The following is a 24456-nucleotide window of genomic DNA, read 5'->3' on the forward strand; positions in this document are numbered from 1 at the left end:
CTTACCGGCAGCTCTGGGGAGGCAGCGAGGCAACGGCGCGGGACGGCGGAGACGTTGGGCCCCGGCGCGGCGGCATTGGGCACCTGCTGTCGGGGGCAGGGGAGGAGGAGGCGGCGAGGGCAAGGACGAGCGCGCCAACACTTGCGACCCCACCAGCCTGCGGGCGACCTTAGGGGCGGGGAGGGAGAAGGCAGAGGCCACGCAGCCACGCCCAAGCCAGAGGACTCGAGGGTGGCTCCGGCTATCCCACAAGCTTACCGCAGGAGTCAGGGACGAGCGCAAACGGGGGAGAGGGGGAGGATGGAGGGAGATGGCGGGCCTTTCTCCGGCGGACGCGTGGCTGTTGAGGGGCCGCCTGGCCCTCCACGAGCGCCCGGAGGAGGAGGAGGAGGTGGGTGAAAATGGCAGGGGGAGAGGCGCCTGAGGAGGAGGACGATGGCGGCGGCAGCCTGGAGCTGGACTGCTGGGAGCCGCCTGAGGGGGACAAGGAGGAGGAAGGCGGTGAGGAGGAGCTGCTGCTGGAGCCTAGAGGAGGAGGCCCGCCTCATTGCTGCTGGCCTCCCCGCCGCCTATCAGCTGTTGCGGGGCAAGAGGGGGGAAAGAGGAAGAAGCCAGCCGCGTGCGTGCGAGGCAGGAAGCTGACCCACCGACGCACGCACGGTGTGTGGGGGGGGAACTCAGCTGAGAGAGGGAGGGGCACAGACGACCCAGGAGGCCTTTTGGAGCTCACCCACGTGTGCCAGCAAAGAGGGCTACGCGTGCTGGAAGTGGCACGCGTGCCATAGGTTCGCCAACACGGATCTAGGTATTGTGTAAGAAGGAGTAATCAGCAAAAATCGTCCATGTTTGCCAGCCGCAATGCCCTTGCACCAGCAGAAATAGACTCTAGAATCCAACCCACCATGTTGCAAACCACTTTGTAGATCAACATTAGGGTTGCTTATCTTGTGATTTTAACACCAGAAACTGCATGATTAGGTAAACAACATTTTTGTATCCATTTCACATTCTGATAACAGTTTCTTGAGAAAATCCAGAGATAAAAGGCATTAAAATAATTCAGGCTTGAAATAGAAAAAAGGGCAAACAAAGTAGCACAGATTAATTATAAACATTGAGCTGGATCAAATTATGGAACATGCAGAGGGATAAGATTCTTAATTTGAAGCTTTAATATTTGCCTAGTAAAGATAACGATTTGTCTATTTCTGTGTCTTTGCACTGTACGCAAAAAAGGAGGAGAGATTTGGGGCAGGAAGTGTGAAAACTCCTAAAAATACAACTAATGATGCTGGGCTTTATTAATAAGCTCGATCCATTGGAGGAGTTGGCATCTCGTCCCCAGAGGTGCTTGTTCCCTGCACTGTTGTTTATTGATATAGATGGACATTAACTAAGAAACAAAATGAATGCACACCTTTCTCTAATAATAGAATCATAGAGTTGGAAGGGGCCATACAGGCCATCTAGTCCAACCCTCTGCTTAATGCAGAATCAGCCTAGCCCTAGAGCATTCCTGACAAGTGCTTGTTCAGCCTCTGCTTAAAGACTGCTAGTGAGGGGGAGCTAACCACCTCCCTAGGAAGCTGATTCCACTGCTGAACAACTCTTACTGTAAAATTTCCCCCCTAATATCCAGCCGGTACCTTTCTGCCCGCAATTTAAACCCATTACTGTGAGTCCTATCCTCTGCTGCCAATGGGAACAACTCCCTGCCCTCCTCGAAGTGACAGCCCTTCAAATACTTAAAGAAAGCAATCATGTTCCCCCTCAACCTCCTCTTCTCCAGACTAAACATTACCAATGCCCTCAGCCTTTCCTCGTAGGGCTTGGTCTCCAGGCCCCTTATCATCCTCGTTGCTCTCCTCTGCATCCACTCAATTCTGTCTACATCCTTTTTGAAGTGAGGCCTCTAGAACTGCACACACCCCAATTTTTATTGTTGGTAACAGGTGGAAATATTTGTATCGTTTGGACCCCTGACCTAAAGTTCAAGGAGGTCAAGATGAAGGTAGGAGAGTTAAGAGAGACTGACTTGACACATATGTAAGTGACAGGGATTTTTAACAGTCAGCAGCGTTACGCACAGATTTTGCCACTTAAGTGGATTGTGCTATCCAAAATGTCACTCCTTGGGGTGTTTTAGGATTCTATATAAGCACAGAGGTTGCTATTTGCATGGTATATTTTTTTTCCTGGGGCTTTACCTGCTAAGGAGTAGATTCTGGTCCTGGAGAAATATTTCAGATTCTGCTGTCATTGTTCATCTTAATTAATAATCTTCATTATTATAATTAATAACCTTTGTTTATATCCCATCTTTCTTTTCAATGGGGACTCAAAGCAGTTCACATCATCTTTTTTGCTGCTGGAATGAGAGCAGGGCAGTTCATATTAAGTACTTAATTTTGATGTCTTTTATGTACCGATCATCTAGTGCCAAGTAAAGCTGAATTCTGAGTTAACTAGGCAAATTTCCATAAGTTTCTCCTAAAACTTCCCTAGGCACTGCCAAGATACTTTCAAGCATAATCTCACACCGTAAGAACTTAGAGGCTTCCTTTTTGAAAGCAGAGATTCTCAGGAAGTGGAATATTCTTATTTCCCCCCCCCCCGAACTTTGCAAAAGGTCAATTGGTAGCCCTTTTCATTGCAGATATGCCTTTCCCCTAATATGTCTACAACAAAAAGGGGACACACATATTTTTAAAAAAAATGAAAACCGGGAACACAGAAATTGGGATACACAGCTTGTTATAATGATATAACAATATTCATTTGCCAATTAAAAAACAATAACGGGAAAAATCCTGGGGGGTGGGCTCTGGGGGGATTGCTGCTGCTGGGGAACTAGAGCAGGGGAAATGCAGGGAAACCTGTCATATGGAAACCCTGGGGGATTTTTCACGGAGATTTGAAGCGGTTTCACAGCCGGGTTGCGTCGCTGCAAATCTTTGGTTATTCATGGCTGCTCCGATTTTTTTCGGATTGAGCAATAAAAGCCGTGTTATAACTGGGGCAAGTCAAACCACTTTTGCGCCTTTCTTTCCTGTTGCTGCGCAGTGTTTGGCTTGGAGCTCCAAGAAAAAAAATGCCTTTGTTCCTTGGTTTGGAACAATTGTCCCTGTCCATGCCGGCTAATTTCTCCTCCCCCAAGAATGGCGATTGGCTGGGGGAGTTTTGCGCTCGGACAAGAATACTGCCCCTTTTGCTGCCTGCCTGCCTGCCTAGAGTCCTGGCACTTCTCTCCCTCCGTCCCAGAGGCTGGCAGGCGGGCAGGCAGCACGCCTTCCCCGCCCCTCGCCCAGGATGGGCCTTGGAGCTGGGCCCACACCTCCAAGCCCAGGGGGACGTCGGACGGACGGCTCCAGGGGGAGACCGGCGGGCCACGCCATGTGCGTCTCGCGCGCTGGGGGTGGTGGTGGTGGCAGCTTGGTCTAGGGCAGCTGGACCCGTGGGGGGGATGTTCAAGGGAAGGAGCTGTTGGCCCCTCTACCCCAGCGGGGAGGGGGGATTTTTGAGAATTCGGATGGGAAAAAATGTGCATCTTGAGAGCGGAAAACCCAAGGCAAAACTCCCTCCCATCACTCTTCTGAAGAGGGGCGGCCAGTCTGCTCTGGGTCTCCCTCCTCTCTCACAATGCACTGTGGCCAGATCAGGGCTGGCGCGCAAGCCAGGAGCCCTCCTCTCTCTCACGATGCACTGGGGCCAGATGAGGGCTGGTGCACAAGCCAGGGGCCTTCTTTCCTCTCCCCCCTGCCATGCACACTGGCTTGATTGGGGCCAGCGCACAAGCCAGGAGCCCTCCTCTCTCTCATGATGCACTGTGGCCGGAGCGAGGGTGGAAGAAAAATGGAGGAGACCAGAGGGACTGGTGCATGTTTTTTGTGCTGGGGCTGGTGAACCGCACGAGGTAATCTGCTGGGCGGAGTTGGGGCGGAGTTGGGGGCAGGCATAAACAATGAGCTTGTTGGAAGGGGAGGCCTCCTGCAAAAGGGATAGACCAAACCGTTGTCAAATACAGCGTGCTTTGTTCCGTGAAAAACCAAAACTACATCGAGATTGACGGGGATAAATCGCAGCCATGAAAAAAACATTTAAATCAGTTTTTTTTTGTCCGTGGCAAAAGAGAAGCAAAATCTACCATGAAGAATGCCCCCCTGTTGCTGCTACCACAGCAACAATGGGGGAAATCACACACAAGCCAGTCCTCATGTGAAAAACACCTAGGCAGGGACGGGTGACTGTCCTCATGAGGTCAAAATAGCGTTTTGGTAGGACATTCATGACTTTATGCCCTTGTCCTATATTTATTTTCTTATTTCTTTAATTTTTTTTAAAGACTTGGAGCTTTCAGAACAAGGAACAATCTCATTATGACTTTTTAACACAGTTACCAACCCAAGCCATAGTGCTATATGATAATTCACTCTAAATTGAAATTTGGGGGGGGCATGCTTCAGTGGCAGAGCATGTGTTCTACACCCAGAAGATCTAGGGTTGCTAGGTCCCTCTTTGCCACCGATGGGAAGTTTTTGGGGTGGAGCCTGTGGAGGGCAGGGTTTGGGGAGGGGAGGGACTTCAATGCCATAGAGTCCAATTACCAAAGTGGCCATTTTCTCCAGGTGAACTGATCTTTATTGGCCGGAGATCAGTTGTAATAGCAGGAGATCTCCAGCTAGTACCTGGAAGTTGGCAACCCTAAGAAGATCCCAGGTTGAATACCTGGGGAATCTCCAGTGAAAGGATCTCTGCACAGGTGTGCGTGGGTTTGTGTGAGCTTAAACTGGTGGCAGGGTACCAGCAATCCTTTCACAGTATTGTTGTTCAGAACACTGATGGGATGTTAACAGTGTAATCCTAGGAATGCTTTCCTAGGAGTAAGTCCCACTGAATAGAATGCAGCATAGCATAGTGGTTAAGAGCGGTGGACTCTAATCTGGAGAACCGGGTTCGATTCCCCACTCCTCCACATAAAGCCTGCTGGGTGACCCTGGGCTAATCACAGTTCTTTCAGAACTCTCTCAGCCCACGCAGAGGCAGGCAACGGCAAACCACCTCTTGCCTTGAAAACCCTACGGGGTCAGCTGTGACTTGGCGGCGCGCGCGCACACACACACACACACACACTCAGGATTGTGAGTCTATCTGCTTAGGATTGCTCTCTCAGGCCTGGACGTGGAGATGCCAGCCTGAGTCGGCTGCCACAGTTGAGAGAAGGCATTGAGGTTCCGGGCAGTGTTTTGTATTTAGAACGTGGTTGCATCATATTTAACAGCTATCACCTTCTCTAAATACTGATTGGCTTTCTCTAGAGCTCCGTTTAATGCCTTTCCATCAGCCCTGCTTAGTGGAAGATTCCAATGCTGGCCTATGGTGGCATGGTTATGTTCCTGCAGTGCAAATGCGAGTGAGTCAATTGTTCATATTTTACCAAGCTGTGAATTTTATAGGGATCTCAGAAATCACCTAATCTCGCCTCTGCTGTCCAGGTTCCCTAGATACACTAGCCACTCCAGTCATGATAGTGTTTTAATGGAGAATTTTCTGCTTGAAGACAAGAATACCACCATCTCACATATAGTGGCAAAGTTTTGCTATATTGCTACCAGAATACAGAGATAGTTGTTGCAATGTGAAACAGCTTGCTAATGAGCTGGGTATGTTGAGCCTGAAGAGGGGAAGACTGAGAGGTGATATGATAACCATCTTCAAGTACTTGAAGGGCTGTCATACAGAGGAGGGTGCCAAGTTGTTTTCTGTTGCCCCAGAAGGTCGGACCAGAACCAACGGGTTGAAATTAAATCAAAAGTGTTTCCGTCTAGACATTAGGAAGAATTTTCTAACAGAGCTGTTCCTTGGTGGAACAGGCTTCCTCGGGAGGTGGTGAGCTCTCTTTCCCTGGAGGGTTTTTAAGAAGAAGTTAGATGGCCATCTGTCAGCAATGCTGATTCTATGACCTTAAGCAGATGATGAGAGGGAGGGCATCTTGGCCATCTTCTGGGCATGGAGTAGGGGTCACTAGGGGTGTGTGTGTGGGGGAGATAGTTGTGAATTTCCTGCATTGTGCAGGGGGTTGAATTCTATGATTCTATGGTACAATTGTGTACTATTGCGATTGCTTTTTTATTGTTATGCTGGTCAATGACTGTATTTAATCAATCTTACCTGAGAACTTGGGAACAAGCAGAGATAAAAATACTACAGCAACACCCCTTCCTTTGCTTTGCGTTTGATTTGGGAACTCTGTTGGTCTCTGCTTGATCTTCCTATTGGGTGGGGACAGCCCTGTTCCCAGCAAGAAAAAAAAGTAGCATGATTCAGTGGGCACCGCCAGGGACTGTAAACCTGGCAATACAAGGGAACTGCTGTGCATTACTGATGCTATGGCTGGAGATCTCTGGTAGCAGATTTTGCTCTGCATAAAAACCCTGGAGAGGGGCTGCCAGCAACAGTTGGCAGTGCAGTGCTAGATAGACCGAAGATCTGATTCTGTATAAAAGAGCTTCATATTTGCAAGAATATGTAATAATAATAATAACAATACAATAATAACTAAGTGCTGTCAAGTTGCAACTGACTTATGGTGACCCTTCATGGGGTTTTGAAGGCATGAGATGAGCAGCGGTGAACACATGAACACATGGAGCTGCCTTATACTGAATCAGACCCTTGGTCCACCAAAATCAGTATTGTCTACTCAAACTGGCCACAGCTCTCCAGGGTCTCAGGCAGTGGTCTTTGCCATTACCTACTTGCCTAGTCCCTTTAACTGGAGATGCCGAGGATTGAACCTGGGACCTTCTGTGTGCCAGGCAGATGCCCTACCACTGAGCCACAGCTCATTGCCTTGATCTGCAAAGCAACCCCAGTCTTCCCTGGCGGTCTCCCAACCAAGAATTAACTGTGATTGACCCTGCTTAGCTCCCAAGCCTTCACAAGCTTGGTGTAGTCTGGGCTGTTCAAGAATGTGTTCTAAACAGAAAATACATCCCAAGCTTAGTTTTAACCATACTTTTTTTTTTATTTATTTCCGCAATCTGGAGGAAGGGTCCATTGCTTTAAAATCTGTAGACATTTGGACATATTTTACAAGACAGTACAATTTTTTTTGAATGTCACACATTGATCACAGTTTCATACCACTACATGCATATAAAGACACTTTTGTTAAAAGTTGGGGTTTTTGTTTGTTTGTTTTGTTTTTACAGAAACAGTTGGAGAGGTCAATAAACTTAAACAAGTAAGGATTAAATTAACAGTTACCAAAGATAAAAATTAAAAAAGTAAGACTCTAAGTGCACTAGTATATGGCTAATGGAATCCTATTTCCTCCCAAAAATAAGGGGATTGTTAATGCTCCAATGGTTAAACATCTTTTGATTCACTGAGATTATGGGCTACTTGTGTGAAGAGTCCATCTGCAACGTACCAGACCATTAAGTGCTATATATCAAGAACAGCTCCTAGATTGGTTCAGTTTCTTTCTTTCTTTCTGTTCTCTTTTGCAGTTTGCTGGGGTGGACAGTCTACAGTGCAAAGATCCAAATATGTATATTATTATTATCTTCCTTTTACATTCCTATAAGATCTGCAATCACATTTATGTTTTCCATTTCTTTCCTTAAGAGAGAGAAAAAAACACCCTCGTTTCGTTCAACAAGCCATTATCTTTGCAGTGTCTCTCACAACCATGTCTATTTCCTATAAAAGAGAGTAAGACTTGCGCAGAAACACAAACCATTTTTCTGCTAGAACTGCGGTCCAAACTGCGGTTTGTCTGCTAGAACTGCTGTTGCTCCAATGTGGCAGGAAAACCAACAAGATATATTGTACCTCTCAAAGCAAGAATGATATGTCATGGCCGCTCCAGAGTCCATGCCCTTCAGTTCTCCAGGTGCATAACTGAGCACCAGCATATACTTAATGCTTAAATCAGGGGTGTCAAACTCAATTGTTACGAGGGCCAGATATGACATAAATGCCACTTGGTCAGGCCAGTCCATGCCTTGCCAGCCCAGATTGATAGTGGGGGTAGGGCTGCCAACCTCCAGGTACTAGCTGGAGATCTCCTGCTATTACAACTGATCTCCAGCTGATAGAGATCAGTTCACCTGGAGAAAATGGCTGCTTTGGCAATTGGACTCTGTGGCATTGAAATCCCTCCCATCCCCAAACCCCGCCCTCCTCAGGCTCCGCCCCAAAAACCTCCTGCTGGTGGCAAAGAGGGACCAGGCAACCCTTAAGGGGGGCGGCTGCCTCGGCTGCCTCATAGGCCAGATGAGAGCTCTCAAGGGCTGGCTCCGGCTCGCAGGCCTTATGTTTGACACCCCTGGCTTAAGTAATGCTGCACTGAAGTGAAGATGTTGCAAGTTATCTGAGCATGGTCACATCACCAGTCTGTAGGCTGAAAGACGATGGCTGATACTCAGTGACAATGATTCTCTTGAGTGGCTCTGCCAGGACTAGCGCTTCCTGTGCCTTTGAGACATGTGTGTCTGTGTGCACACATGGAATACTTTTGTTCATAGGACAAGAGGAAGCTCCTGCAAGCTAGATGCTTGTCTTTGGGGATTGCATCCATAGCCTAAACAAGACCCTTTTCATCCACCTCAAATAGCAGAGACCCAAACTTTCAAAACAGGCCATACTGAACTATTGTCCTCTTGGCATTGGGATTTTCTGAATGGGCAAGTGACTCCCATACGGACTCACTGCAGTGTGATGTCTGTATATTCCTGTGTATCAAGTTTGATATTTTCTACCCACTGAGGAATGTTTTTAATGGATCATAGGACAGGGCTGGCATATTCAAAATGAATAAAACTGAGGTGTAGTGGCTGCAAATTTTTTACAATTCTTTTGATCTTCCTGATTGAGTGACCCAGCCGTGTCATTGGCCTCTTCTACCCAATGAATGCTGGTTAGAAGTACACAGACAAGATTTTATATGTTGGGATGACTGGCCTCCTCAGTCTGGCCCAGCCTTATAGCAATTCTCTCTAGAAAACTCAACAGAGGGGGCTTTATTAAGATCATTTTCAGATCTACCACTGGAGGAACAAGCTGAAATTACCAACAGGCTAGAACATTTGCGGTGCAAACTTATGAAGGTAAACAAGGACTCTTTTCACCCAGAGCAATCTGGTATTTTAAGAAGTCCTGCTATTACGACCCCTATTTTGAAGCCCACTCAAATCAGGTCTATACCATTTATACCAGTTAGACAGTCAGACAATGGGAGCTGGTCAGACCATTAGCCGTACCAAGAAGGGGTGGAGATTTCAAGCATCCCCCAAGAATATATTGAAATTAAGGGTCACGGTTAGTCTCAACATTCCCCATTGTTTAAATTCCAGAGCAACAAGGAGACGGTCTCAGAAGACAAACCAAAAGAACATTTTAATGAAGTAAGCAGCTCTGTACACTAAAAAAGAAAAAAGAAAAAAAGAAAAAAGGGGGAGGCTTAACAAATGTGCCCTGTCTTAACAAATTAATATTTTAAAAATAATCCTTCAGCGGCTAAGGAATCACATTACAAAAATGTATTTCTAAAGCAGGAGAGATAAATGCAAGAAAGCAAGGGCACCTAGTAGAAAGAGCAAGAATTTAAGGAGGCTAACTCCGACTTAAAAACAGTTCAGTGAGCTTGAAGTATTGGCCATGTAAAATCATAGAGAAATTGTGGAAATGATTACAAAGGCCTGTGCAAAGGCTGTTCACAGGCATATATGCATTAATCTGATTACACACCATTTCACTTGTACCTGAATTTGCTTGAGGAGATGTGAAGCAATATGAAAGTTTTATCCAGTAGTGTTTTTTTAAAAGGTTCATTTACAACACTTGACACGGCAGTCGACATTAGCTAATGAATATACCTGTGTGAACTATGACAGTATCTAAGTTACGGCTGGCAACCTCCAGGTGGTAGCTGGAGATCTCCTGCTATTACAACTGATCTCCAGGTGACAGAGATTAGTTCCCCTGGAGAAAATGGCTGCTTTGCCAATGGGACTCTGTGGCATTGAAGTCCCTTCCCTCTTCGAACCCCACCCTCCTCAGGCTCCACCCCCAAAATCTCCAGTTATTTCCCATCCTGGAGCTGGCAACCCTAATCTATTGAAGAATCTAAATACTGAGGAACTAAGCACTTAGATTCTTCAATCTGGTAACTATTGAAGAATCTAAGTACTGAGGTACTAAGTACTATGGTAATCTCTTCTGAAAACTCAGTCTTTGTCTGAGGTCTTGCATACCGTTGAGAAATTTTTTATTTCTAATCACAAAGGTGACTAACAAAATGGTTTTGTCACATTTTTGCATTTTAATTTAAAAAATGGATCATAGGGAGACCTGAGAATCCTAGAGCCAATGAAATAGCCAGTTCTGCTAAACCAAATAGCCATTAATGAAATTCCAGACAGTTGTTTTAATAAAACTTTGGGGGAATTTATATTCTCAAATTAACAGTTATTTAGTAGTTGGTTCAGTAAAAGTGTCTTTTTTTCTTTCCCCCCAAAGCTATTTTTTTCACCCACGTCTTGACCACTATAATAATGGACTTTTTGTTTTAACTGTACGTGACATATGAAAAAGGTTCCTGAGAAGGACAATCAGAAAACCAGTTGAAACATACTTTCAAGATATTAAATGTTTCATGTACCTTCTTCAAACTCTACGCAGTCTCAGGTGGACATCTTGCTGGTTTATATATTCATATTCATTCTTACTGCTAGATATCTGGCCCCAATACTACCTATGATTAGTTATAGAATTTCCATAGATAATGAATTTTCATATTGGATCACATCTCAGTTTTACTTTTAAGACCTCAAAGGCATATATGGGAAATTTTCATACTGCCGGACTTGGTTAATAAGCAATTAAAAGAATGGAGCTGGTGCTTTTTTATCAAAGAAGAGGAAAAAAATTAGTAATATGTCTTCAGCATCTGCTTAGTTACAAATGCCAGTACATGTGAACAAGTGTAACTGCTACTTGGGACAAGTTATGAATTCCTTGTTTAGTTTATACTGTAGAAAATCCCTCTGGAGTCTTCAATGTTTGTTTATTGGGGTGAACACATATAGAGGTGCATCTGGCAGCATCAGGTACAAACTAGAAAGTACCTTGTTTGATATAAGACTGGTAGAAGACATTTGTAAGACTGCAAAACAGCACCTGGGGGAGGGGAGTGCTTCAAAGACTCCTGCACCCCCCTGCAATTTCCTCTGTCACGCTAGAGTTTTGAACACACATTATTTGATAAATGTGTTTTGCACCAAGTTGACCTGCCTTTCCTGTCTTACTCCTCTTTAAGGTTGTTAACCCCTTTCTGGCATGGTTCATGTGGCTTCAACAACAATAGTGATTTAGCAGCTATGGAGATAAAGTGATGGAGAAAGCATCACCTGCTAAATTTCTGTGTGTCAGGTCTATTCTCCAGTTATCTCTGCATGAGGAACAGCCCTGGAAGAGAACATGCCGATTGTACAGTTCTGTGAATCTGGAATAGACAAATGATTTGTGAGTGAGATGGAGATCTTTCATATTTCACATATCTTGTTTTGGCTGGGGCTTGTTTTGAAATGATGCATGTAAGCTGGCTGGTGAATGCAGTGCTTCTGAGTATGTGCAGACAGCTGTTTCCCCAGGCATAATAGCACCAGATCCAGCCCCTATTCTCATGCTCCTGGCTCTCTTGCCCCATGGTACCTCACTTCACACACTGGGTAGATAATATCTTTTCAACAGGCCTGTCATCCTACTCAAGAGCGCCTTCCATCATCTAAACATTCTGACCGGTTATTATCTTATTACAACTGATACACATCTGGGGAAAAAACCTCACAGAGGTCAAAGGCCAAAATTAAGGGATTAGGAGTCTGTATTTCACTTAGATCAGAGTCTGACATGTTCTGACATTTTTTCCCCTGGGAGGAGAAAAACCCCACATTAATTTCCATTTGCAATTTTAAAAACATTTGACAGAACAAAGAGAATACAAAAACATGATGACGCTGGACTCTGATCTGTTGCAGACAGAGTTCAATGAGGGGTATTGCAACCTTCCTTTAGAACAGACACACCAAAAGAAAAAGAAAAATACCAAAAACATCTGAAGTCAGGAGTTCAGCTATGTAACCGGTTGACAGTAAAGCCTCTAATATATTATTCTGTAATACAAAAGAATTTCAACTTGATTGCCCTATTATAAATTTGCTAAAAATACAGCTATATATTTATATATAATTTTTTCCTTTATCAGAACAGAAAAATAGACTACTCTGGAATGCATGAAAGTCACGAGACTTTCTCCTACATCAGTTACTTACAGAGCCAACACAATGGCGAACCGGAGGTACAGAGAACATCTGTACTTTCAATCAGAAATTTATGAAAGCCATATTCTCCCTGACAGGTTGTTTATAAAGCAACCTTTATGACTATTTTGCTTATTTCAGTTACCCTCTGTAACCATAATGATTGATAATGCAGGAACCTTTGACTAACCCTCTCTTATTAAAATGGATTGCTACAGCCATGTTTTTGACAAGTGGATTGCAACGTATTGCATAATGTCCATCTTGGACATGAAGCGAAGGCTCTATGAAGCGTCCAGCCTGAACATATTCTACTGCATGCTTTTTCATGTTCTCTGGGGATAATTTTGATATGGGGTTGGAGAGGCAAACTCCTTCATGAGACAAACATGGAATAGTTAACCAGCCCTTCTCCTGGCAGAAGTGCCTGTATTGTAACCGGTTGTGAAACAGGAATTCCACAGATGCAGCTTTCCTTAGTTTTGCGAAGGAAAAAAACGGTTCCTGTTAAATTTCCCCCTCCAATGCAAATGGGTGCACAATCTGCTTATCATCTGATAACGGCCATGTGAACAGACTGCAAGAATCTACCCTGCACTATATACAATGTAGTAGCCAGGTCCCAGAGTACCTCCTATTATCTTGCTTTACTCAGCGATTCTATTAATGGTGTAACGTGGGCGTCTTAGAAACTCATCTACCAAATGTCATGCGGAATGTAGCGATAGAGAGAATGTGGCTTTAGCGACTTCCTCATGAACTTGAAATACCCCTGTTTATATTAATCATAAGTCAGTACCAGTCATTATTCTGCCAAGACACAAATATACAATAGGTACAAATGTTTTCAATACGTTACAATTTTTTTTTTTGTACAGGAAAGAATACTGTTTTCCTTAGAAATATTGTACCTTATTAGCTGCAAAGGGAAGAAAAGGCTACACTTTATGACAGCCATAGTTGCTAAGGAAACATGTCACGTTGGGTTTGCCGTAACGTTCTGTGCATGGGAAAAAAATATTTCTCAGGCCTCTTGCTGCACAGTCTGTTCAGAAAGGAAATATATATTCTGGGGGGGGGGTCTTCTTTTTCTTCCTCTGCAAGTATTAATTCTTGAGCCTTTCATAAAATGTAAGGTTGGCAGCACAGACTACGTTCTTCTTTTTTTTCCCCTGGAGTGTGCTTAGGTGAAGCGTCTGACAAAAGGCACTGAGAAATCTACCGCAATCAAAAACCGTTACTTTTCCTTGGTTTAAAAAACAAAATCAAAAAAAGGTAGGAGCTGAGAGAATCTTTGTCCTCCCAGTTAAGAGCCGTGTCCTCACTTATTCTTTCAGCCCAATTTGTTTACATAGCTGTGTAGGTTGTGGTAAAAGGCGAGCAAAAACCTAGACAGATGTGACAGGTACATGGCCCCGTTGCTGCAGAAACGGAAACTGGTTTGCTTGCTTGCTTGATGCATGGTGCATGACGGTCATAGAACAAGATATTGCATCCCCACCCTTCTGCCCTTGAACTTTTATTGGACCCAGAAAATGTACGACCCTGGGTTAGCTTTAAGTGTATCTGGCACCTCTGGTGAAGTATTAAGATATGGTTCCACGGGGGGAGCTCATGAACCCCCTTTGCTATTCAAGTGAAAAAGGACTTTTTTTTTGGCTCCACCTTCTCTCAATTCTTAAGCTTATTATCACTAGCTTCCATCTCTCTCCTCCCTCACTTTCTTCTCTTCAAAGGAACTAAAACAGACAAATGGATTCTTCCCCTGATACATTTGTTACCCTCCCCAAACCCCTCTCTCCTCAGGCTCCACCCTCAAAATCTCCAGGTATTTCTTAACCCAGAGCTGACAACTTTAAGCCGGGGGTGGGGGATGTCTGCTTTCTGCTGTTAGTGCCTTCTTCCTGTGCAGCTACGGATGCCAGCCTCCAGGTGGGACCCAGGGATCTCCCGAAATTACAGCTCATCTCCAGACTACAGAGATCAGTTCCCCTGGAGAAAACGGCTGCTTTGGAGGGTGGATTCTGGCACTGTACCCCACTGAGGTCCCTGTCCTCCCCAGCCTCCATCCCCAAATCTCCAGGAGTTTCCCAACCTGGATCTGGTAACCTCCCTCCCGCCCCCAGTTACTGCATTATACCATTTTATACTGCAGATTGGATACTGAATGTTTGAATGTGGCAGTGTGTGAAATAGTCTTCACACATGCAAACCCAGCATGTCAGGAGAAAGCTAGGCTAGAACCTTGTCTCCGATGTCCTAGTTTTTCAGGCAAAGGGAGGTCTTTTTTTTTTTTTTAATACAGTGGATTGTACTCTACTTACTGCCTGAAATGGTACAGCTCAGCATGAAAGGCCTCACATGGACTTTCTACTTGTCTGCTCCAGTTCATGACCCCATAGTGATAATTTTACCACCAGGTCCCCTTATTCGCCTGCCACTTGCCAGGTCCCTCCTCCTGAAAAAGTGCTGACTTAGAGAATTCCGGCACTAGGGCTGACCATGCACCCAACAAGTGAGCAAATGATGTAGAGATATTCTTGAAATACCGACAACTAGTGAATGTTAAGGTTGTTCAAAGCACTACTATTTCTTTTGTGATGAGTACAGACATTCTTTGCATTTGCCACAAATACTTTTCAGTTCAGAGTAGATTTCCCAGTGCTCATACATTGATGCTTATTTTACACATACTGATTAAACTGTTAGGCATGATTTAATTTATAACTAATTACAGGGCACAATCCACTTGGAAGTTCTCGGGCACACCACGTGTTGAAAGGAACGAGGACTGCGCAGAAGCACAACCGGCATCTGTACAGAGCCCTGTTTATTTCGGCAAGGCACACCCTGGAATCCTTTCCCGGTGGGCTGTGCCAACACATTTGTTTGCAGTCGGGCACAAAATGTGAGCTAAAACTACACTATCACAAACAGAAGAAATGCTTTTTTAAAAGCATATTAGCTTTAATTACTCTCTTTCTATAAGAAATTCGTAGGACTTTGGCGATTCACACTCAAAAGGTAGATCTTTTATGATACTTTTGAACTGAGCTGTCAAAAGCAACCCCATAAAATGCTACTTGACTAGATGTACCAGAGCTTTGCCCTTCACGTTTGACAATACAAGGCAAAGGAGAGGGGTGGGGGGCTTTGGTTACAAGGAGAGTTGCACCAATTGATTTTCCAGGTTTCATTTTTTTAAATGATAAAATTCATGTGAGTGCCACCTATAAACCAAATGTATCACTTTGGATAGAGAAGCGGAAATAACTCTCTATATGGCTGTATTTAAATGTGTTTGCTTTCCTGATTATGAAAAATACAATTCCTTTGAAAACTTTTTTTTACATGAAAGATTCGTCTTAATATGCAGCACAGAAGTTGCAATTAATTATTTTATCAAAAATCATTTTTTCCCTGAATTCTTCTGGTTTAAAAAACAAACATTTGTGCTAATGATGGACATGACAGACTAGTAACACAAACAGTTGAGGGGTTTGCCCTGAAAATATAAAACACTCTGGTTTTGCTTCAGTGTTGCAATGCACTTAAGCACAGAGACAACCCTTTGCTGGCTCAGGCCACAACAACTGGCTCCTTATCAAGTCCTCTGTTGAGACAGATTGCCCACCTTAAAACCCATGGGAATGTTGCCAATACCATCATGCTTTCCCCAACTTTAAGCAGGTTAATACCATGTATAAGAGTTCAGTGAGACTCACTTCATAATTGGGTAGAGGGACCATGGCTCAGTGGTAGAGCATCCGCTTTGCATGCAGAAGGTCCCAGGTTCAGTCCCTGGCTTCTCCAGTTCAGGTAGCAGGTGATGTGAAAGATCTATGCCTAAGACACTGGAGAGCTACTGACAGTCCAAGTGGATAATACTGACCTTGATAGACCAGGGGTCTGATTCAGTATAAGGCAGCTTCATGTATTCATAGTAAGTGTGCTTCAAACCTCCTTTGCTGCATTATTACTTACTGGAAGTTACTTGATTATTACAAGTTAACTCAACTCTCCTGGGTACACTTATTTACCATGGGACTCCTCTTTACTGGACTGTGAAATGAACAAAGGCTGACAAAATGATTTTCAGAAATTGGTACTTTATGAATGTGTTCTGGTGATACTTTTTCATGCAGAGGTAATTTGGGGGGGGTTACTTTGTGTGACTTTTTGCATGGGACAAAATCGAGCCACTCTAACTGGCCTAAAGTTTCTTTAATCTGATATTGCTGGCATCTCAATGTGCAAAACCTCTTTCTGTTCTGATGGGAGTAGAAATGGTAGTGGTGTAAGGGCCTCTCTGGAAACATCCTAACAGAATAAGAAAGTATTTGGATAATTGAGCAAAAGTGCAAAAAATCCAAACCTACATACAATATTGTGCAAAGGACTGACTGACAAAGCACAGATAACAACCCCGTAGGACTGACTGACACAGCAAGGATATCAATCCCATAACAATTTCTAAGATGTACATGTGCTTATTGCTTTTGTCCGTGCATGCTGCGTGCATTAGAGACGGAAGTACAATACAGCTTGTACGGACAACAGTTACATTCAGGACCAACCAAACTGCTATTCGACACCGGAAAGGCAGCTATATTATAAAATGGGTTATATCCAGATGGTGTGTGGCCTTTTCCAGGAATGCAATGTGTTACTTAGAGAGTTTCTTTTCAGAATTAAGTACCAAGGCCTGTTGCATGCAAGTAGCTACACATTACAGAAGGTGCAACGCACCCCACTTATAACACCCATGGTTAAAAAAAAAAGTTAATCAGTTGTATTGAAGCCAACCTCACTGTTACCATTTTTAAAAAGAAAATCTTCAGTCCTTTAAAACAGTCAGTGACAATCTTGTGTACAAGCTAATTTTTCAGGAGCTTCCCTTTTTAAAGATCTGCCCCTGAGGATTTAACTAGGTACTAACATAGGCAACCACTATAAAAGCACCTTTGTAGGTCTCTTCCTGGAGGAATGGAATAGAGCCCCATTTTGTAAGGGATAAAAAACAGCAACACAAAAGGTGGTTGTTGTTTTTTTGTTTCCCCTACACTGATTTTCAACAGAATGCTCTGTGCTTCGGACTGCATCAATTTTGTGAGCTTGCGTCTTTCAAATGTGTTTCTGGCTGCTCGTTTCTGTACGGCAACGGTTTTAAGGTTTCTGCTTATACTGTCTGCCTGTATGAACTGCATACTGGAGTCCATGCCAATGTGTCTGGTGTAAGAGGAGTGCACTGTACTCTGAAAAGAGAAGTCGGACTTTCAATGACACATAGATTACAGTAACAATGGACACAACATTAAGTGTTATCATCACAGTTAATCGTAGTTCGTTACCAGGTGGGTAACAAATCACAGATGTGACGAGGCACAAATCAAGATAGTGCTTTTTTTTTAAAGTGCTAGATTTTTTTTAAAAAATACATTCTCTCTGATTCTCTACTCCACTTGTTTTCTCCCCCCAAAAGCAATCATAAAATCAACATAAAGTGCTTTTTAATACCAACAGAATCAAATGGTACTACATTTAATATAACAGTATAAGTTATAAATCCAAGCTGGTGCTGATTATAGTTTTGATTGAAATGGTCAGTTTGAAAATGAAACAGCTGAAACTATTTTAAGATGTCCGCTTCCCGTTTATGCCTGTTTTTATATCTGCAAAACTCCACTGGAGCTGATCTTGATTTATCCCAATCCAAATGAAAGGAGAATCAGGCTCATTGCTTAGGGACAACTCTCTCTCTCTCTTGCATATGTATGTATGTATTTATTTAACACTTGCATATCTTTTCATTCTACACTATTTACGTGCAAAATGTTGCAGAAGGATTCCTCTAGCCTGGTGAACAGATTGGGTACAAGCACTGACGTCAGATGCCTTTTCCTGCTATTTATTTTAGCTGCCTTTGTGCAGGAGCTCTTCGCCAACCCAGTATGGACCCCCATCTCAATGCCGTCATTTTTTTTCTCTCCCCAGTGAGAATCTTCAATGGCTGTCCTTGCCTTTTGTCCACAAATCTGTTGGTGTTTGGTAATACCATACAAGGATACCCCCTCCGCACAAACAGGAAAGGGTGAGACCCAAGTTGCTTGTTCACTTCCAAGAAGGCCAGCAGAAGCCTGTGCCATTCATAAGAACACAAGAAATGCCTTCATGAGATTCCTATTCTTGGACAGCTACTTCATGCACCCCACTGTCTTTGATTGTTTAATTGCTTTCCTAGCCCCAGTTTTTTTAAAAAAACCTCCCCATCTCAGATTTGGTGTTACTTCAAGCAGTATTAAGTACAAATTTTACATAATTTTTGATGGGATGGAAGGGTGTTTTGGGTTCAGAATACAAGTGGTGCAACTCACCCTGCTGATGCTTAAAAAACAAAACTGCAGGTCTCAGTATATATTAAGCACACACAGAGAATTTGAACAGTTTATTTCTCTAGGACACTCAGTTCACTAAAACTGCAACCTAACCATGAACCTGTCCAAGCCCACCCTGTTACCTTTAGACCTTGTATATCCATCAGAGAAAAAGACTTAGATGGGGATGTTTGGAACAGTTGCCCCTAAGCAAAAAGTGACGAGCGTTTCATATCTACCAGTTTGTTCCAGTATTTGATTCGGCTGCTCTGGCCTCCTTTAAGGGGTAATGCAAATCAAGTTACTGGCATTGCCACACAAAAAAGAGATTCATCAAAAAGAGGGAGCAAATGAAATAGTTGGTCACATTGGCTTCAATGGAGGAAGTAAAAGGAGATCAAAGTGTGACCAAGGTGCACAATCTTCAGTTTGATTGATGACTGTTGCTGGACTGGGGGCAAAACATTTGCAGTGGTTCCAGAAGAGGTCTCATCTCTAGCCCACCTCAAGGGCATTCTCTTGGCTTTTACAAAACAGGTGGCTGGTTTCAGTCAAAAGTTCATGCCATGCAGAAGCTCTTCTTTGTGTGTCGAGTGTAAAGGCATTCCCTTTATTTTTTTTTAAGCTTTCAACAAAAGTTCAGGAGCACATATTAGATATTTTGACCGTGTGTGTTACTATGTCCTCCTCCTCCACTCGGCAATATGTGAACCTCGGGTGAAATGTGATTCTCTAATTTGATACTTCCCTGGATACCACGGGTTCTTCCAGTGATACTTTCCATTGAATAAAGGCAATTCTGCCCTACGAGCTTGGGCGAGGAGGCTAAAGCAGCAGTCTCTAAGTGGTTCTTCTCTGTTCTAAAAACATGATCCCTTTGCCTTAAATAGCCACTGTTTGAAATGTTGTATTTGGGACTTGTATTTCCAGGTGGGGCTTTTGGAGGACTTGAGTCATACAGCAGCTGACCTTCGTCATCAGTGTCAGCATCAATATATTTATGTATCCCGGCGTCATGGAAGTTGAAAACTATTGCTGCCTGCTTCTCTGGCGATTTTGTGGGTGTTCTTGTACTTGCTGTAGTGTAGAGAGAGGTTTCTGGACTCATCAAGGATCGATCAGAATGTATGGAACTATCTGTAGTTGTACCTGTAACTCCTCTGTTCTTGAGGGAATCTGGATATATTCTCAGGACATTCGATGCTGCTGATCCTATCGAGCTGACATCCTCTTCCATAAAGTTAACCTTCAGAGATCTTAACTTCAGAGGATTGGTAACCTTTATGGACCTTTTGGGGCTTTCTATGAAAAAGGCAGAGCAACGGCCACTTTCTAAATTTGGTTTTATCTCCATGAATTTAGCCCCACTTCCTTCTAGCCGATATGGGTCATGAATTGGATTGATGCCACCTTTGCTCGGGAGTGTAGTTAGGGGACTGTGGGAATATCTCCCAGAGTCAGGAAATTCTGTTGCACAGCTTATGTAACTGTCAATGCTTGACATGCTCCTCATGTCAATTATTCCATCTGCACGTGTGGTCAGCAAAGGAACCATTGGGCCAGGAATTGCCTCCATTTCTAGTTCTTCTTTTTGCTTGTTGGATTGGCCTAATTCTTTAGTGTTAAGGTTTGGCTGAGACTGAGCTTTGGCCATTTTGTTGTACATGTCTTCCAGCTGTTGGACATTCAGATGCTGAGGGCTGGAAGAAGACCGAGCTTTTTCAGGTGACCCTTGTTCTTTTGTCTCTAACGATTTGTTGGAGCTGGTTTCAGACGGTGATCTCTTGGGCCACTTCCACTTGTTTGGGGATAAATGATTGTCCTGAACTTTATCCTTTTGCCCTGCATTGTCTGCCTTCTTTTCCACCACTATGTCCATCAGTTCTATACTACGGGCAAAAGCATCCTTCATATTCATGGACACAATGCTACCGTTTCTTTTGGCTCGTTCTAGGGCTTCTCGGCGCTTGATGGCTTTCTCCTGCCTCTTCTGTTCTTTGTAGAACTCAGAGAAGTTATTTACAATGATTGGGATAGGAAGGGCAATCACCAGGACACCAGCAATACAGCACAACCCACCAACAATCTTACCTAAGAGTGTTTTAGGGTAGATATCTCCATAGCCAACTGTCGTCATGGTTATGGTTGCCCACCAGAAAGATGCAGGGATGCTCTTGAATTTTGTATCTTCCTCATCTTTTTCAGCAAAAAAAACTAAGCTGGAAAAGATCATAATGCCCATGGCCAGAAATAAAATTAGCAGTCCCAGTTCATTGTAGCTTCTCCTCAGTGTAAATCCCAAGGACTGCAAACCTGTAGAGTGCCGGGCAAGCTTTAAAATTCGGAGTATCCTCATAATACGGAATATCTGAACCACCCTCCGAACGTTCTGGAACTGAAGTACACTTTTGTTTGATTCTGTGAGGAAGATAGTGACGTAGTAGGGTAAGATGGCTAACAAGTCAATGGCATTCAGTGGACCTTTGAAAAACTTCCACTTCTTAGGTGAGGATAGGAACCGTAAAAGGTATTCCATTGTAAACCATGCGATGCAAACTGCCTCTACATGGGCCAGCTGGGGGTTATCTGTGGGATTAGAATATTCATCCACGCCTTGGAGCTCAGGAAGGGTGTTCAGTGACAAGGCAATCGTAGAGAGGACAATAAACATAATGGAAATGATGGCCAAAATCTGCAAAGAAAGAGAAATGGGTTAATACTGATGGAAAAGATTAAAGTATTTAACACCAAGACTCAGTTATTTAGTAGTATAAAGTATTTAACACCAAGCCTCTGACTTTTTGCCCTCACTTTCACAAGTGGCTATAAACATGTAAGAATCCATATTCAGGACTCTAGTTTTTATGAAAAATGGAAGACAAAAGCTTGATGTTCTAGTGTGTTCTTGTTACAACACTGGGATCATACAGTGGTGGCATTAGAAGCATTCATTAGTCAGTAACCTCTGTTTTTCCAAACTGTAGTAAAGGATCGAAGTCCAGTCAGGAAAAATAGTCTCTCTTGTAATGAAGTACCTTCTGTGTTTGCTATATAGAAATACTGGTTTTTAAGGCTGATGGATATATAAAGTGATCCCTTTAAAATGCACTAGATGGATGTAATGATTTGTGTGTAATTGTCAGAATTTGCAGCTGTAGGAACTCTCAAAAGCTAAGTCTTTTCGGTAGAAGTCACGGATAGAGGTTCTAAAAAAATGTTTAGAAAGTATACTGCATTCATGTTTGGCACCATGCTCTCAGGTGTTTTTTTTCTGTGTGTGTGTTAAGTGCCATCAAGTCGTTTCTGACTCATGGTGACCTTATGAATCAATGTCCTCCAAAACGTCCTATCCTTAACAGCCTTGCTCAGATTTTGCAAATTGAGGGCCGTGGCTTCCTTTATAGAGTCAATCCATCTCTTGTTGGGTCTTCCTCTTTTCCTGCTGCCTTCAACTTTTCCTAGCATGACAGTCTTTTCCAGTGACTCTTGTCTTCTCATAATATCTCCAAAGTACAACAGCCTCAGTTTAGTCATTTTAGCTTCTAGGGTCATAGAATCATATTGTTGGAAGGGACCACCAGGGTCATCTAGTCCAACCCCCTGCACAATGCAGGAAATTAACATCTACCTCCCCCCACATCCCCAGTGACTCTAACCCTCCCCCCGCCATGCAGGATCCCACAATCAAAGCACTCCCGACAGATGGCCATCTAGCCTCTGCTTAAAGACCTCCAAACATGGGGACTCCACCACCCTCCGAGGCAGCACATTCCACCGTCAAACAGCCCTCACCGTCAGAAAGTTCTTCCTAATGTTTAGGTGGAATCGCTTTTCTATTGGTTTAAATCCATTACTCCGTGTCCTAGTTTCTGGAGCAACAGAGAACAATTCAGGTCAGTTCAGGCTTGATTTGATCTAAAACCCACTGATTTGTTTTTTTGGCGGTCCAGGGTATTCATAGCACTCTCCTCCAACACCACATTTCAAAAGAGTTTTTTTTTTCTATATCCCCTTTATTTTTAATCCCATTTTGTGGATTTTGTTTACTGTCAACCTATATGTGTGTAGTCTTTCAATCACCCTTTCCCAAAACACTTCATATATCTAATGATGTAGGCTGTTGCCTAGGAAAGTTCAGGCTATGATACGTTGGCTCGTTTCTAAGCAACCGTGAATGCTCATCACCTTTCCTGCAATGGAGATTCCATGACAGCCATGAGGCATTGGATCCTGTGTGTATTTTCCTACTAGGACAAGATCTAAAATGGAACAAACTGAAAAAGAGCCTTTGCAACAGAACCTGCTGTTCTAACATGATAAGATTGTTCAGTGCTAGTGATAACATCTCATAAATTGCCAAAACGTCCAATTAAAATATTTACAAAATCATGTCAACGTTAAAAATAATTTTAGAATTGTGGAAATCTTCATTTATGTTTTGTTTTTTTGTCAAAAACGTGGCCCCAAATACCCCTATTTGGATACCAAAAACACATTCCTGGGATTCTGCAGGGGAAAATATGCTGAGGGAGCAATCCTAAACAGGTCTATTCAGAATACTACTCAATGGGGCTTATTCCCAGGAAAGTATTAGAGTTGCACTATAAATTACTGTCTAGTGGCAGCCATCTTTGATTTCACACAGAGACCATTTCCCTCAATTTATTTTTAAAGATCACCCCAGCCCAATATATTCATCCTTTGCAGGTATCAAATCATCTTTTAAAAACTTGATCATGGAAACCTATTGTTCTATTTCTAGCCAGCGTAGTGCCGTGGTCAAACTGCTGCAGTCGGATCTGCTTCTAATCTCCACTGCCAAGGAAGCTTCCTGGGTGACATTTGGCTAGCCACCCACACACTCACATGAACACATGAAGCTGCCTTCTACTGAACCAGACCCTTGGTCCATCAAAGTCAGTATTGTCTACTCAGACCGGCAGCGGCTCTCCAAGGTCTCAGGCGGCTCTCCAAGGTCTCAACCTAACCTACCTCATAGGGTTGTTGTGAGGATAAAATGGAGGAAAGGAGAACAATGTAAGCTGCTTTGGGTCTCCATTCTATAGAAAGGCAGGGTATTAATGAAGTTAATAAATAATAAAGTAGCATGGAGATAATTTTTTGTGTCCAAATCCCACTTCCTTGATTATTCCTGTATGTATCCAGAATAGCTGCATACATACTGCCCAATGTATGCTTTCTAAAACCTGAGAATTAAAAAGGAGAGTTCTTAACCTAAACTTAGGATGCAAAATACAGAATTCACACCAAACGTAGTTAGAAGAATTCTCAGCCTGTTTTCTCGCCTCTGGTCAGTGGCACCAGAGTGATGCTTACTGCACATACATATTTGCACTGCCACAGACGTCTTGTTAGGGGTATGATGCAATCCTCAGTGAAGAAGAAGAAGAAGAAGAGTTGGTTTTTATATGCCGACTTTCTCTACCACTTAACGGAGACTCAAACCGGCTTACCGTCACATTCCCTTCCCCTCCCCACAACAGGCACCCTGTGAGGTAGGTGAGGCTGAGAGAGCTCTAACAGAGCTGTAACTTGCCCAAGGTCACCCATCTGGCTTCGTGTGGAGGAGTGGGGAATCAAATCCAGTTCACCAGATTAGCCTCCACTGCTCATGTGGAGGAGTGGGGAATCAAAGCCGCTTCTCCAGATCAGACTCCACCGCTCCAAACCACCGCTCTTAACCACTACACCATGCTGGCTCCCAGTGAGTAAGACTCTGCTGCTGTTTGGCTTTG

The 24456-nt window shown here is 43.5% G+C and overlaps 1 protein-coding gene across 1 annotated transcript in view; it reads right to left on the reverse strand.

Annotated features, from left to right (window-relative positions):
- Positions 1-19141: 19141 nt before the first annotated feature.
- The window catches only part of KCNB1 (potassium voltage-gated channel subfamily B member 1), a 220701-nt gene continuing 215386 nt past the window's right edge, over positions 19142-24456 (reverse strand). The window contains exon 2 of the mRNA XM_056844990.1: positions 19142-21392. Within this exon, the coding sequence (XP_056700968.1) occupies positions 19353-21392 (2040 nt within the window). The 3' untranslated portion in view covers positions 19142-19352. The remainder of the gene's footprint in view (positions 21393-24456) is intronic.

This window comes from Euleptes europaea, chromosome 2 (genome assembly GCF_029931775.1).
Source record: "Euleptes europaea isolate rEulEur1 chromosome 2, rEulEur1.hap1, whole genome shotgun sequence".
Classification (NCBI taxonomy): domain Eukaryota; kingdom Metazoa; phylum Chordata; class Lepidosauria; order Squamata; family Sphaerodactylidae; genus Euleptes; species Euleptes europaea.